Source organism: Aquarana catesbeiana, linkage group LG05 (assembly GCF_042186555.1).
Source record: "Aquarana catesbeiana isolate 2022-GZ linkage group LG05, ASM4218655v1, whole genome shotgun sequence".
NCBI classification, from domain to species: Eukaryota; Metazoa; Chordata; class Amphibia; order Anura; family Ranidae; genus Aquarana; species Aquarana catesbeiana.
Genome location: NC_133328.1, coordinates 32,717,087 through 32,732,387, shown reverse-complemented (window position 1 = coordinate 32,732,387; position 15,301 = coordinate 32,717,087). Strand labels below are relative to the sequence as shown.

The 15,301-nt window shown below is 43.2% G+C and overlaps 1 protein-coding gene across 1 annotated transcript in view; it reads left to right on the top strand.

Annotated features, from left to right (window-relative positions):
- Positions 1-4,434: 4,434 nt before the first annotated feature.
- ASB4 (ankyrin repeat and SOCS box containing 4) overlaps positions 4,435-15,301 on the top strand; it is a 46,187-nt gene continuing 35,320 nt past the window's right edge. The window contains exons 1-2 of the mRNA XM_073632654.1: positions 4,435-4,677; positions 12,952-13,251. Coding sequence (XP_073488755.1) covers positions 4,488-4,677; positions 12,952-13,251 — 490 coding nt within the window. The 5' untranslated portion in view covers positions 4,435-4,487. The remainder of the gene's footprint in view (positions 4,678-12,951; positions 13,252-15,301) is intronic.

Below are 15,301 nucleotides of genomic sequence, written 5' to 3'. Positions count from 1 at the left end.
ACTAGTTAAAAATAGACTGAGATCTACTATGGGCCAAAACAGACTGAATCACCTGTCTTTGATGTCAATTGAAAGCGACATTCTGCACAAATTGGATTTTACCAGCCTCATTAAGGACTTCTCTGTTAGAAAAACAAGGTAAAAAAAACTTCTAAAGGTAGAAATACGTATGATTGTTCTGCTGTTGATTATTGCTTGCTTTTATGTGCTGCTGCTGCTGTTTATGGTATTTGTATGGCTTTTATTTTATTGGAATATTACACAGCGTTTCGATTGGTCTCTGTCAGGTTGTTGTGATTTTGCCTCAGTTAAACAGGAGCTGCTGCAGACGTTTTTGGCCTAACTGTTGGTTTAGAAAGGTAAAATCTGTTACCAGCTTGCAGGTGTATTTTGAATGCTTTTTTTCTGTGGCATTGCTGTTTATAGTAGGCTCATGTCTGAATGTGTTTGGGCTGTAGACCTGAGAGTTGCACTTGAGGCATGTAATATAGGTCTACGCTTTTACACATGGCACTAAATCATTTATTTTCTGGTAAAGCATGCTTAGGAGGGGGCCACACAAAAAGTAGCCTAGGGGCCCATGACCAACTTAATCCTCCACTGGCTTCAAAGCACAATTGTGAATAGTCAATGTTTTTAAAAGTGTTTTATATGTTTCTGTAAATAAATAAATGTATATACTTTTTTTATAAAATTATGTATTAAGTGTTATGCCTATAAAGTCCAACATCCAAAAACTTATTTTCCAAATATAATATATCGGGACGTGGCATATGTCTACTCATTTCTCGTATCCACAGTATCACTCTGTGATGATACGATTCCAATTTATCTACATATCAGACTGCGGTTCGGTAGTTCCCATAGCTCTTAGCTACAGGGCTCTATTATCTGATATTCTTATTGTTGGGTGTGTGAGATCACACAATTCAGCTTTCCCTTTTCACCAATTCTTTAGATCCCATGAACACAAGCGATACGGTGGTATATTTTATCATGTGCGCTTAGACGGGTAGGAACACTACTGCTTGGATGATGCAGAAAATTATTTTATTTATCCATTTAGATTGAATTGTATTGCATATACAGTTTTCTTTGACTTTTGTGTTTTTTCTTTTGATGATGTATACATTAATTAATTCATCCTGTAAAGAAACCTATGTAGCACCCTCTAGTGTTACTAGGTTGCTACAGCAGTTAGGTTTTCTGTAGTGTTTCAGGATTTCAGGATTGGCTGGCAGCCAATGTATCTGGGTTGAGAGTGACTCAGGCAGAGTTGGGTGACTCACAGGCAGCATCACTGACACCTGCCACTTCTTTCCAGAACATGCTAGAATCTTCTGGAAAGGAAGGAGGAGAGGAGAGGTGGAGCTGCCTGGAGTATTCTGAGGAGCCCTGACCAATCCCCAATCTGGATTGGCAGGGGGCAGGCCTCCTCAAATACTCAGGGTCAGCACCAGCTGGGGAGAAGTTGTTCAGAAGGAAGCTGGAGATGGAGTGCTAGGTTGTCGTAGCCTTGGAGAAAGCTCCCAAGTCTAAGGGGGTTGACCTTGGGCCTTGGGCTCGGGTGCAGACAAGACCTTTTCACAACCCAAGGAAGTGTCCTGGACAGGAGGCACGGGAGCAAGGAGAGGACAGCAGGAGAGCACTGTTAAGCAAGTCTCCAGGGAGGAACAACAGTTCGCAGCCAGAAGGGGTGGTGAGTGGCACACAGTCAGGAGGAATGGGGAAAGAAGTGAAAGTAAATACGTGCCTGTATCTAGTAGATGCAGTTATTACAGAGTGCTGCCTTTGAACACATAGTCAGCATTTGGACGGCTATCGGTCCGATCTATGTGCCAAAGGCACCCCCCAAAAGGACAATTTTCCTTAGTCCTTAGTTGTCCAAAACTCATTGGCCTAATTTTATTGCATAAGTTTATTGCAAAAAACATCTTTAATACCTGCATCTACTGGATACCGGGCGCTCCTTTGCTTTCATTTCTATCCAAGCAAACGCAGAGTCGACCACAAGGCTGTACCCCAAGGTAGCAGCCCAGGCCTTACTAAGGCTCACCACCACCTTTTCCTCCAACTGGAAATGAACCTCTGGAAACCAACTCTTCCCATCTACCCACACCCTACCTAACCTACAACAGTGACTGATCAAGTCAGTCCAGCGCGATCTATCTACAACGCCTCTCCTAAGGAGGAATGGGAAGGCACGCCTGAGAGAACTGGGAGAGTGTGGTCTGGGATGGGTGCAGAGCCAGTGAAGTGAACTGTGGTGTCAAGGGCAGTGAAGAGAGGCATCTGCAGCCAGGAGGGTTTGCAGGGCCTGAAGATGTGGAACTGGGATCAGTAGCCACAAGGACAGCTAGCACTAGGACTACCTACATTTTTTTATTGTAATAAATAATACATTGGAAACAACACCTCTAGTGTCATTGTCACCAAAGACTGACGCAGTTATTTATTCTACATAGGGCCTACTGTACACCACATTGGCTCTATTCCATTGGCAGCATAGAGATTCACCAAACTGCCCAAGGTGTCAGGATGCCCCAGCGGATCTTCTGCACTAGTTGTGGAAATGTCCAAAACGTTTCCATCATTGGCAAATGGTGTTAGAAGAGATAAACAACACTTATTCTTAGTCACCTACTGTATCCCTAAATATCATGAATGTTGGCTAAAACTTTTATTCTTGATGCCTGAGCGTTGAAGCTTATTATCTCTCGGTGTTGTGAAATGTAATATTGATAGTGATCTAATAGTATTGATAGTATTTTTTTCTCCTTTTAAATCAACATTAAAACATGTAAAATCCAATAAAAATTATTTTGAGGATTGTATTTTTTCATATTTGTGATACATAGTGATGGGAAGACCTGGAAAAAAATAGAAACATTGGGAAAAAAAATTGTGTTTTTTTTTAAGCCGTAGAACATGAGTGCTTTGGATTACAAGCATTCTTCTGGAATTGATTATGCTCGTAATCCAAGGTAGTACTGTACTTCTTAATGCAGTTCTCAAACAAGAGAAATATGCATTTCTGCCACTAGGGAGCACTGCAGGGGAAAGACTCCAGTTTAGTTTGCTTGTGGGCTCCATCTTGTACCTCCTACAATTGGGTGATTGTTGGGACAGTAGATGATAGTTTCTGACCTCTCAGGCCTTATTGACAGGTAAGAGGGTAAATTTGACTGACAAATTAGTTTATCTTTTTTAATCATTAAATGATTCCTATAATGTTCTCCACCATCACAGCATAATGTTTCCCTATTGTCTGCCCAGTAAATTGGTTTACCTTTTCCTCCTCTCAGTAATATGGTGAGAACAACATCCAGAGTTTGGAAACATTTCCACAGTGCAATTTCTGTTGAGAGCAAAGCTGCAATTTGCAAATATTGTGAGATGAAATATTCTTTTCCAAATGCTACAAGGATGACAAAACACATCCTGGCATGCTAGAGGTGCAATAAAGACATTAATAAATACTTTATGGATTGAAATGATGAGGACCAGAATAAAAGAGGGAGGAGCTTTTTCCTCCAGAGTTCTCATTCCAGAAACACTCTTTCTGCTGTTTCTGGATCATCACAAAGTGTTTCTTCACCAGCAACATCTTCAAGTAAGGAAGTGTTACAAACCACGCCCTCCCAAAAATACAAAATCCCTTCAATTATAGAAAATCAGGAGAACATTCACCAAGCCCTTCATAGAGCAATATATGCTTCTGGATCAGCATTGTCAATAACTGAAAATGCATATTGGCAGGAAGCTTTTATATTATTATGAGGGAAGGGGGAGTGTTACCTGTTCTCATGTATAGTTGAAATGTTCTTAATATATGCAGGCCTTGTTATTCAATTTGTAATAAAACATACAATTTTTAAAAGCAAGTTTAGTTTATTTACTCAATAAGCGGTACTTTTATTTTAAGTATAATACTTTTATATACACTGCATTTCACCTTCCCAGTGTAAAAAAACGACTTTCATTTTGTAACACTACTCAAAAAAGAGTTTATTTCTCATGGCTTCAAAATTTCCAGAAATATTACATCTCTACAATAAACTTTTTTATTTTATCCTCTATCCATAATAAAAAATGTCACTTAAATGTCTGTGGTTGCAGCCAGCCCTGGACAGGCAGATCATCCTTTTCTGCTTCTTATCTGAGTTACGTTCCACATTCTCTCCTCAGGATTTATTGCAGCCCAGTCGACATTTATTCGCAAAACCCTCAGATAATAGATCCATATTGTTGGTCGGCTGAGAAGCCCTTTATTGATATTGTTGACAGGCCGATAGTTCAGTGTCATCTATAATTAGTTCCTCCGAGATTGCAGGCTATGTATAAATAGATGGTGTAGCCATGGCTAGACGATAGAATTACCCAAAGTCAGTCTTGAAGTTGTCAGTGACTTAGCATTCAACACAGAGAGGACGTCATGCCTGTGCATTAAATCTGACTGTGATTGTATACATTGGCAGCAGGGAGATATGGATCCAGATGGTGGGAAGACGTACCCTCGGTACCTCTCCAACAAGAGACTGAAAGAAAGTTTCCTGAAGGCTCTGCAGTCAAATGACTACGTCGCTGTGGAAAATATGCTCAATGAAGACAACATAGACATGGACACAGTGTTTGAAGTGGAAGATGAGAAACTTATTTTGGCTTCTTACAAAGCAGGTATACATTAACATAGTAATGTTATCTTGCAGCATCGGGTTTAATCCTAAGGTCCTGAGTTCAATCCCAAGGGCCCATAAAGAGACACTGTCAGCTTGGCCTTGCAGGGCAAAATGACAGCATCTTCACATAGAAGTCACCCTGACCCTCTTACGTTCACCTTGCCTGTTCTCACCCCTTTTCCTTATTCTGCCACAGATAGTACTGAAATCAGTGGTTTTGGTGATCCTGGGGGGATGGTACCATTACTCCATCGATTATGTGCCAGAGTTCAAGCATAGTAATTGGCTGCAAGGCCTGTCACAGGGGTGCAGGTTCCATATCTGGAAATGCTTGGTAGGGTCAGGGGTTGCCATTGCAGAGACACTGCATGAGCAAGGTGTCTCTTTAAAGCGGTAGTAAACCGCATCCAAGAAAAAAAAAAAATCGGGCACCCGGACAGTTTACGTTATAATGTGCTAGTATGCATGGCAGACTTACATGAAAATTAAGCCCTCCAGCGTCCCACTGTCATCGCTGAAGGCACTTCCATCTTCACCCGGGCTCGCGGGCTTCGGCTATCTGATTGCCGAGCTGGCGATTATGTCACGCCCACGCAGTTTACGGCATGGCTCTGAGGGAATGGCACGGGTATGCCGTTCCTTCAGAGTGCATGCGCCGGTGATGTCACCGGCTGCATCTAAAGTAAATATTTCCAGTGCACGCTTAGGAGATATTTACTGTACCTATAGGCAAGCCTTATTGTAGGCTTACCTGTAGGTAAAAAGCATACATGGGAGTTTACTCCCCAAGGAGTTCCCCAAGAACAGTGCAGTTAAAATACACACATGTGAACTGTCTAATCTTCCAGTATTTACAATTCTGTCTGGCCACTTCGTTCACCTCTACCAGACAACACAGCCAGGAGGGTAACACCGCATTCTCTGTTAGGCCCCATTCACACCTCAGCGTTTTGTAGCTTGAAGCTCAAAGCTCCAAAACGCTGGAGGAAAAAAAATCTATTATTCTCTATGGAGATGATTCACATCTCCACTGCAAGTAGCCAGAAGCCAAATGCCTGAAGCTTAAAAAAGTTCTGGAGCTTTTTTTGTAGCTCCAATTTGCCAGATTGGTGTGTTTTCTTTAAAGGGATTGTAAAGTCTCATAGTTTTTTCACCTTAATGCACTTATTCATTCTATGCATTAAGGTGAAAACCCGTCTGTGCTGTAGCTCCCCCCAAAGCCCCCTTTTTTCTTACCTGAACCCGATTGTTCCAGCGATGTGCACGAGCCCAGCGCCTCCAGCCGCTGTCTCCAGTCCTCATTGGATAGATTGATAGCAGCAGGAGCCATTGGCTCCCGCTGCTGTGTCAATGGACGCATCAGCGAGACTCATGAGCGCACCCACTCGGGTGCCCCCAGGGAAAGCGGCTCTCCGTGTGGGCACCCGATGAACAGGAGGAGCCAGGAGCGCCGCCGGGGCACCCCAGAAAAAGAGGATCGGGGCCACTCTATGCAAAACCCTTGCACAGAGCAAGTAAGTATAGACATGTTTGTTATTTAATCACTAGCCGACCAGCTCCCGCAGATATACTGCGGCAGGTCGGCTCTCCTGCGCGAATCGACGTACCTGTGCCTCGGTCCATGCAGGGAGGATAGCGGGCACTATTTTTTTTTTTTTTTTTACAAAAACTGTGTTTATTTTGTTTTTATATCCACCCGGAGTTCAGCTTTAAAAAAAAAAATTAAAATGGCCCTGCTTAGAGGCCAGTGCTGGAATCCTTGGTTCAATAGCCAGCATAACATTATTTAATCTGCATATTTATGCTGTCCGTTTTTTTACTTTGGTTTTCCCTTATATTTGAGAACTTAGCATATTTGTTCAGTTGACCTGTGGTCTATACATAGTTAGCTCCACTGGGTTGGGAAGGAATTAATATGGTTTGTAAACTGCTGCTGAATAGGTCACTGTTGCATTCTGGACCATGGCAGAATTTAATATCCGTTTGCTATGGGTAGAGTTGTACTAGTGATGTGCCAAGGTTGGATGTCAGAGATTTATTATTGTAGAATGACTCGGCACTCACACCACGTATTATATAATGCAGACCATTGTTATGTTATACGGCTCCATGAAGCTTTGCCAGCTATTGCATCAGCTGCTAACACTGAAAAAGTACTCAACAAGCACACACGACACAAACAAATGTAACAATATAATGATACAAATTTGTATATATACATACAATGGTGTATATACATTATTCATGTACATACATTCATGTATTTTTTGAAGATTATCCTTATACACTCACCGGCCACTTTATTAGGTACACCTTGCTAGTACCGGGTTGGACCCCCTTTTGCCTTCATTCTTCGCGGCATAGACTCAACAAGGTGTTGGAAACATTCCTCAGAGATTTTGGCCCATAGTGACATGATAGCATCACGCAGTTGCTGCAGATTTGTCGGCTGCACATCCATGATGCGAATCTCCCATTCCAGTTGAACAGGTGTACCTAATAAAGTGGCCGTTCATTTAAATGGGCAGCCAATGAACAACATACCTGGAATCAGACCTGTACTTATAGGCGAAACCTCATTTTGCTGCCCCCCCCCCCCACGGCTCCACCCCTGACTCCACCCCCTTTTCCCTGCCCATGTATACCCCACCTTTTTAGTAAAGCGCCCATCAAATGCAGCCCACCAGCGCCCATCAATGCAGCCTCACCAGCGCCCATCAAATGCAGCCTCTCCAGCGCCCATCAAATGCAGCCTCTCCAGCGCCCATCAAATGCAGCCTCTCCAGCGCCCATCAAATGTAGCCTCACCAGCGCCCAATAAATGCAGCCTCTCCAGCGCCCATCAAATGTAGCCTCACCAGCGTCCATCAAATGTAGCCTTACCAGCGCCCATCAAATGTAGCCACACCAGCGCCCATCAAATGTAGCCTCACCAGCACCCATCAAATGTAGCCTCACCAGCACCCATCAAATGAGGCCTACCAGTGCCCATCAATGCAGCCTACCAGTGCCCATCAAATGTAGCCTCACCGGCGCCCATCAAATGCAGCCTCACCAGCACCCATCAAATGAGGCCTACCAGTGCCCATCAATGCAGCCTACCAGCGCCCATCAATTAATGTTTGCTTGCTTCCATTCATTTGGGAGTCGGGACACAGACACTGTCCTCCGCCGCCTCTCCGCCTCTGACACTATGTGCAAATGGAGCATCGGCTGCCTGCTGATGCTGAGACTTAGTTGGTTGCTGCAGAGAGAAGAGAGTAGGAACACCAGTGGCTGGGCGCCCTAGGCAGCAGGGCGCCCTAGGCGGCTGCCTAGTTTGCCTAGTGGACCTCACTAAGTAGGGCTGTGTTCGCAAAAAGCCAGATCTATACATGAAGAGGTCTTGAAGGTGGTATAAAAGCAGGAATAAGTTCTGTCCTGAGGGTGTAACCATCTCCATACCTCAGTAAAGTCTGCAGCTTGCGCCAAGGTGCCTAAATCAGAGTTAATGTTGGTAGGGGGTGTCCGCCTGTCCAATTCACGTGATAGTGTGGCGTTAATGTCAACCATGAACAAAATTTGTGCGGGGCAATGCAGAGCCATCCTCTCCAACAATAAGTACAGGGGTTGCATCTGACTAGGAGGAGGTAAGTAAACATTCACAATAATATATTTCCGATTCCATACAGTTAACACTAGCATTACAAATTTCCCATTAGAGTCCAGATGAACATCATGAATTGTGCACGATATGTTCTTACTGATTAGAGTAGACACCCCACGAGAATACGTGGAATAGGTCACATGAAAGGCTCTCTGCACTGTTTTTTTAGAGCCATTATTCTACTTCCCATCAATTGGGCCTCCTGTGATAGTACTATATGTGGATTGTGTAATTTCAGATATTGAAACAGCAACAAACGCTTGTATTTGGAGTTGAGCCCCCTAACATTGTATGACAGAATGGTCAGAGAATCTTTAGCGGTGTTAGCCATCATGGAATGATAGGGAGGAGCAAATCCAGACCAGAGCCATCACACCAGCCATCAGTGCGGCACATATTAATACATTTGTCACCTGTTTGAGCCAATAGAACAGTACAGTCATGAGCAGCAGTAGAAGCATACACATCATTGTAACAACTGAAAGAATCCACTCTCTGGTAAAAAAAACTCCCTACCCCTGCACCTTTAGAGAAAAACATCAAAACCACAAACAAAAAAGAAAAAAAAGAAAAAAAACAGATGCAGGGCTTGCTCCCAAAACTTGCCAGAAAAAGTGTGGACTTCATGTCTCTGTAAAGCCGTGCACGCGGGGATTGTGACAGTGGAACAAAATCCAGGGGAAACTCAACAGTACCTGGGTCAGTTCCAGCAATAGGAAGGGTAAAGAAACGGGGATCAAGGTAACATTGTGCCGTGTAGAAAAAGTGCTTAGTTTCTGGAACATGTGGTATGCATCAGGATCATGTTCTCCAAGAATATCTGCAACAGGCAGAATTGTAATCCGCTAAGGAGATCTGAGAGAGGGTCACAACAATCAAGCCAGGTGCCCGCGGCCACAGGAGTGTCAAAGTAGCGCGTGGAGCCGCCATCAACAATTCTGCGCTTGCTTGGGTACAGAAGGCTGTATTTTAGCCCATTTTCTCGTTTTTGGATCTCTGTGAAGGAGCGTCGACACTGCTGCACTTCAGGGGAATAATCTTGATACAGAGAGACTCTGGTATTTTCAAAGGTTAGCTCAGGTGCATTTCTGGTGGCCGCCACCAGCCTGTCCCTGTCTCAGTAATTTAGGAGCTTTATCAGAAAGGGTCTAGCTGGGGCTCCGGGGATAGGTTGGGCTCCGGGTATAGGTGGCGTAGTAGGGACCCTGTGAGCCCGCTCCAGAACAAACATTGAAGGGAGATCTTTGAGGCCTAGCAGTGTGGCGAGGAAACCTTCAGCGAATTCCGTAGGTTTGGCACCCTTTCAGGGAGCCCCACCACCCACAAATTATTGCGATGGGGCCTGTTCTCCATATCCACAGTTTTTTCGTGTAGAGATTGTATCTGTTTTTGCAGGAGCCACAACTCCCTGGAGTCAGTGTGAACCGTGTGTCAGGGCTGGGCTCAGCCCTTCCTTCTCTGAGCTGTCCGCTCAGCTGTCAGCTAATTGCCAGCTCCTTTCTCTCCACAGTGGCTCAGCTGTTGATGATCTGCTTGTCAGTCCTGGCTACTTAAAGCCGTCCAGCTCACTTCATCTCTGCCTTCACCTTTGGTCACATCTCAGAGACTTTCTCCTGCGTTCCTGTTGAAGATTTGCTCGGCTGACGTCCCTTCTGGCTCCTGATCCTGCTTGCTGTACTACTATGTTGATCTCTGGCTCTCTGACATTGGCATTGGCTGACTACCCGATCTGGTTACTGAACTCTGGTTATGTATTGACTATGCTTACTCTGTTTACCTTTTTATTATTATTAAACAAGTGTGATTAACTGTACTTCTGTCTCGGTCTGATTCATGGTTATTGACACCGTGTCCTCCACCTGAGAAATGCGGGATTCAGCCTCAGACAGCCGGGAGCAAAATTTATCCATGTCATTCCTTATGAGACTGACCTCCGTAGTCATGGTATCGATTTTGGAAGTCAAAGTCTCCTTAAGTGATGTCATAGCAGCCATCAGGTCCGCCTAGGAGGGCTCTGCATCTCGCTTGCCTACAGGCACCATCTGAGTGCTCGCCATTACACTGGAGGAGTAGAAAGTGGCAGAGCGCGTGGTCAAGATGGCCACCGTGGAGGAAGTGCTGACCTGAGGCAGCACATTCTTGCCATCTGGAGGATCGAGGATTATGCTGATCGGTGAGTGGACTGCTTAGCCACCAGTATATGTGGAGGAAAGCACAATTCGTGTTGTCAGGATATCCAAAAGGATGAGGTAGAAGCGGAGCTTAGTTACTGCACGTCTTTCCTGCTTTACACCCCGCCATGCCCCCTGGGGGGGTGATTTATCATTATTAATCAACTGCTGCACCGGCAGGGTTCTAATGAGGAAAGTGGCAGCGACTGCATCCCTTTCGACACGGTTTGCCTTACGGGTGTATGTCACCAAAAATTAAATTTACCTTCATGACCAGGCCATTTTTTGCATTACGGCACTGCTTTACTTTAACTGACAATTGCGTGGTCGTACAACGCTGTGCCCAAATAAAATGTGTGTCCTTTTTTCCCACAAATAGAGCTTTCTTTTGGTTGTATTTGATCACCTCTGCGTTTTTTTTTTTTTTTGCGTATAAACAAAAAACTATATTTTTTACTTTCTGCTATAAAACATATCCAATAAAAAAATGTAAAAAATCGAATTTCTTCATCAATTTAGGCCAATGTTTCTCAAACTTTTTTATCTTGCGGCGCACCAAAAAGATCGAAACATTTTCACGGCACACCTGAAAAGATTTAACAATTTTTCTGCTGAAGAACGTATTTGTTTTTACATATATATTTAATTTTAAATTTAATGTGAAGGATGTGCCTGCTTTCGAGAGCAAATCAGATTGAAGCGATTGTAATCTCCTTTGTACTTTCATTTAACAGTTTCTCTTTCAAAGTTCCAGACTTGATTAAGTATTTTTCTCCATCGCTAAACAATGAACAAACTTTATTTATAAGCATTAAAGTTGGAACGGAACGGTCTCTATTATAAAGTATTATAAAGTAATTAGATCAAGTTCTCCCGAGATCTCACACGAGTCTCACATTATGAAAGGAACCAATGAATGACAGACTGAAAGAGACTGCATTTTTAAGTATGTTACTTTTCTAACTTGCAACTTTGATTCATCATTTAATTTTTTGACATGTTCAAGGTTTCAAATCGCTAGCAATTTTAAATATTTTTCAAAACTCCCACAGCACACCTGCAAATCTCACGCGGCACACAGTTTGAGAATCACTGATTTAGGCCAATATGTATTCTGCTACATATTTTTGGTAAAAAAAATCCCAATAAGCATATATTGATTAGTTTGCGCTAAAGTTATAGCATCTACAAACTGTGGGATATATTTATGGAATTCCTATTTATTTATTTATTTTTTACTAGTAATGGTGGCGATCTGCGACTTATAGCGGGACTGCGATATTGCGGCGGACAAATCGGACACCTGACACTCTTTGGGAACCAGTGACACTAATACAGTGATCAGTTCTAAAAAAAAATGCACTGTCACTGTAATAATGACACTGGCAAGGAAGGGGTTAAAGACAAAGTAAAGTCTTCATGTTTAATTTTACCTAAAGGTAAGCCTATAATAAGGCTCACCTGTAGGTACTGTAAATAAGGTATCTCCTAAACTTGCACAGTTTGAGAGATATTTACTATATACGCTGCCGCCGACGTCATCGGCGCATGAGCACTGAAGGAACAGCCTGATTGTGCCGTTTCTTCAGGACCCTGTGCCGTGACCGGCGGTACCCGCGCTCATGCGGCTCTGGCCAATCACTTCGCCGGAGCCCGTGAACCCAGTAGAAAACTCCAGGGGAAAATGTCAGCCATCTCAGAGGGCGCCGCTGCAACAGCTTCATTCTAAGGTAAGTATTTCATAATAAGCTAGTATGCTATGCATACTAGCTCATTATGCCTTTGACTTACAGGTTTATTTTATTTTTATTTTTTTAGGGTTTACAACCTCTTTAACATCTGGTGCGATCAAAGGATTATATGTGTGCCTAGCTAATGTTTCAGTGTAGTGTGGGAGGTGCTTTTACTAGTGGAAGGCATGGATTGGTGTTTCTGCTTTGCAGGAACACAGGATCCAAGCCTTCTGTCCTGACAGAACGACAATCTGCCTTGTTAACATAGGCAGATTACCATTCTGCCTGTGTACTGAATGATCAGTGGGTGCCAGCGGACATCGGGTCCATGGGACCCGCTAATCAGCTCCACAGTGGGAGCGAGTCGCCGGCGGCACACACTCGCGTCTGATACCCGGAAGTGCGGGATCACATATATATACGTGATCCTGCACAGCGCAGACGCCCTGTAGCAGTAAATCTGCTATGGGGCAGTCGGCAAGTGGTTAAATATTCATATGCATTATTTCATTATTACCTTGTTAAAAAAAAAAGGTTAAAAACTTTTATCAAAATGTATTTTAATAATAATATTATTTTGGTCACTGGGTGTAAAAAAACATATGCACATCAACACTACACATCGCCCTTAAAGTACTGTAGTACAATGGATGTCTACATTTTTTAAAGCCTACTCTGTTGCTGTAATCCCAAGTCACATGGTGTAACTTTGATATCATTAGGTTATTGGCTGCCCAGTTTTAAACTGGCATCATCATGGGCGACTGGTCTACACATTACAGTGATGCTGGGGCACTTGGAGAGTCTGTTGGTTCTGCTGGAACACAACGCTTCTATCAACAGTAAACCCAACGGGAAGACGCCATTACACGTTGCCTGTGAGGTTGCTAACCTAGAATGTGTCAAAGCCCTGATCAGCCACGGAGCGAAACTGAATTCCTTCTCCATGAGTGGACACGCTCCTCTACATTACTGCAAGACCAAGGAGTCGGTGAGGTGCGCCAAAGAGCTGGTGTGGGCTGGTAAGAGAGTCAGTATTTCCAAACCTAATGACTGCAAATGCATAAGCAACACAAACGGCAATACAAATTTACAAAGTGCATATAAACTACTCAGATCACTGCAAAGAAAAGAGAAAAAAAGAGGACATATACTATATGGCCAAAGGTGTAGACACCTGGCAATTACACCTATATGAGCTTGTTAGACATCCCATTCCAAAACCATGACCATTAAAAGGGAGTTGACATTCCATTATCTCTATAACAGCCTCCACTCTTCTGGGAAAGAATTCCACAAGGTTTTGGAATAGTGAATTTTGAAAATTTGTGCCCATTCACCCAGAAGAGTATTTGGGAGGTCAAGTACTAATGTAGGATGAGAAGACCTGGCTTATGCCGCGTACACACAGTCGGACTTTTCGACCGGACTTGTCCGACGCACGCCGACGGACCAAATCCGGCAGACAATGCGATCATGTGTGGGCTTCACCGGACCTTCAGAGGACTTTTCCAGTCGCAAATCTCACGGACTTTAGATTTGGAACATGCTTCAAATTTTTACGTCGTAACTCCGCCGGACCCAGAAATCCGTTCGTCTGTATGCTAGTCCGACGGACAAAAACCCACCCTAGGGCAGCTATTGGCTACTGGCTATCAACTTCCTTATTTCAGTCTGGTGTACGTCATCACGTACGAATCCATCAGACTTTTGTGTGATTGTGTGTAGGTAAGTCCGGTCGTTAGAAAGTCTGTTGAAAGTCCGCCAAAAGTCTGTCGAAAGTCTGTCGAAAGTCTGTCGGACGGGCTGTCGGAGTTTTGTAGCTGAAAAGTCCGACCGTGTGTACGCGGCAAAACAGTTGGTGTTCCAATTCAACCCAAAGGTGTTCAGTTAGGTTGAGGTCAGGGCTCTGTGCAGGACACTCAAGTTCTTCAACGACTCATGCCTTTATGAATGGCTTTGTGCACCTAAACGCAAAAATTTGGAGGGGTGTACACAATACATTGGCCATATAGTATGTCATTAAAAATCACATTTGGCTTGGGACAAAGGGGAAAAAGACAGCATTACACAACAGCATAAAAAGTCATTTTTCGAGCTGCATCATGTCAACTGCGGCCTCAGAAAAAAACAAGGTTTCCAACTGTCAGGTACAATGGAGATGTTTGAGTCTCTTTATGACCTTTGATGAGATTGTTCACATTTATTTTTCATAAGTATATAAAAAAAAAAACATTAATAAGGCATACGTCCTTTTTAAAGAGAACCTGTATACAGTGTAGGATTTAAAACTTTGTAGAGTTAAAGCAGACACAGAGATGTCCCTGCATGTGTTTCTGATGACCATTAAAAGCTTGAAGTAAAAAAAAATTATGCCAGATTTTTACTGCTGTCGTGTACAGCATAGGGACATAAAATAAAGGGCAATATACTGTAGCCATTACATATAGTTGTCTTCAGTTTGCATACCCTGGCAGAGATTGTGACCTTTTGGCATTGATATTGAAAATATGATTGATCATGCCGAAACACTCTCTTTTTTTTAAGGATAGTGATCATATGAAGTCATTTATTATCACAATTGTTTGGCTCCTTTTTAAATCACAATGATAACAGAAATCACCCAAATGGCCCTAATTAAAAGTTTCTATTCCCTGGAATGTTTGGCCTTGGTACAGACACACAAGGTGACACATCTTAAAATGCCAATTAAATGTTAGTTTCCCACATCTGTGGCTTTTTAAATTGCAATTAGTGTCTGTGTATACTATAAATAGTCAATTAGTTTGTTAGCTCTCACGTGGATGCACTGAGCAGGCTAGATACTGAGCCATGGGGAGCAGAAAAGAACTGTCAAAAGGCATGCATAACAAGGCACTAAATATGGAAAAAGATATAAAAAGATATCCAATGCATTGAATATACCAGTCAGTACTGTTCAATCACTTATTAAGAAGTGGAAAATGTAGGGATCTCTTGATGCCAAGCCAAGGTCAGGTAGACCAAGAAAGATTGCAGCCAAAACTGCCAGAAGAATTTTCAGGATACAAAGAAAAATCCACAGGTAACCTG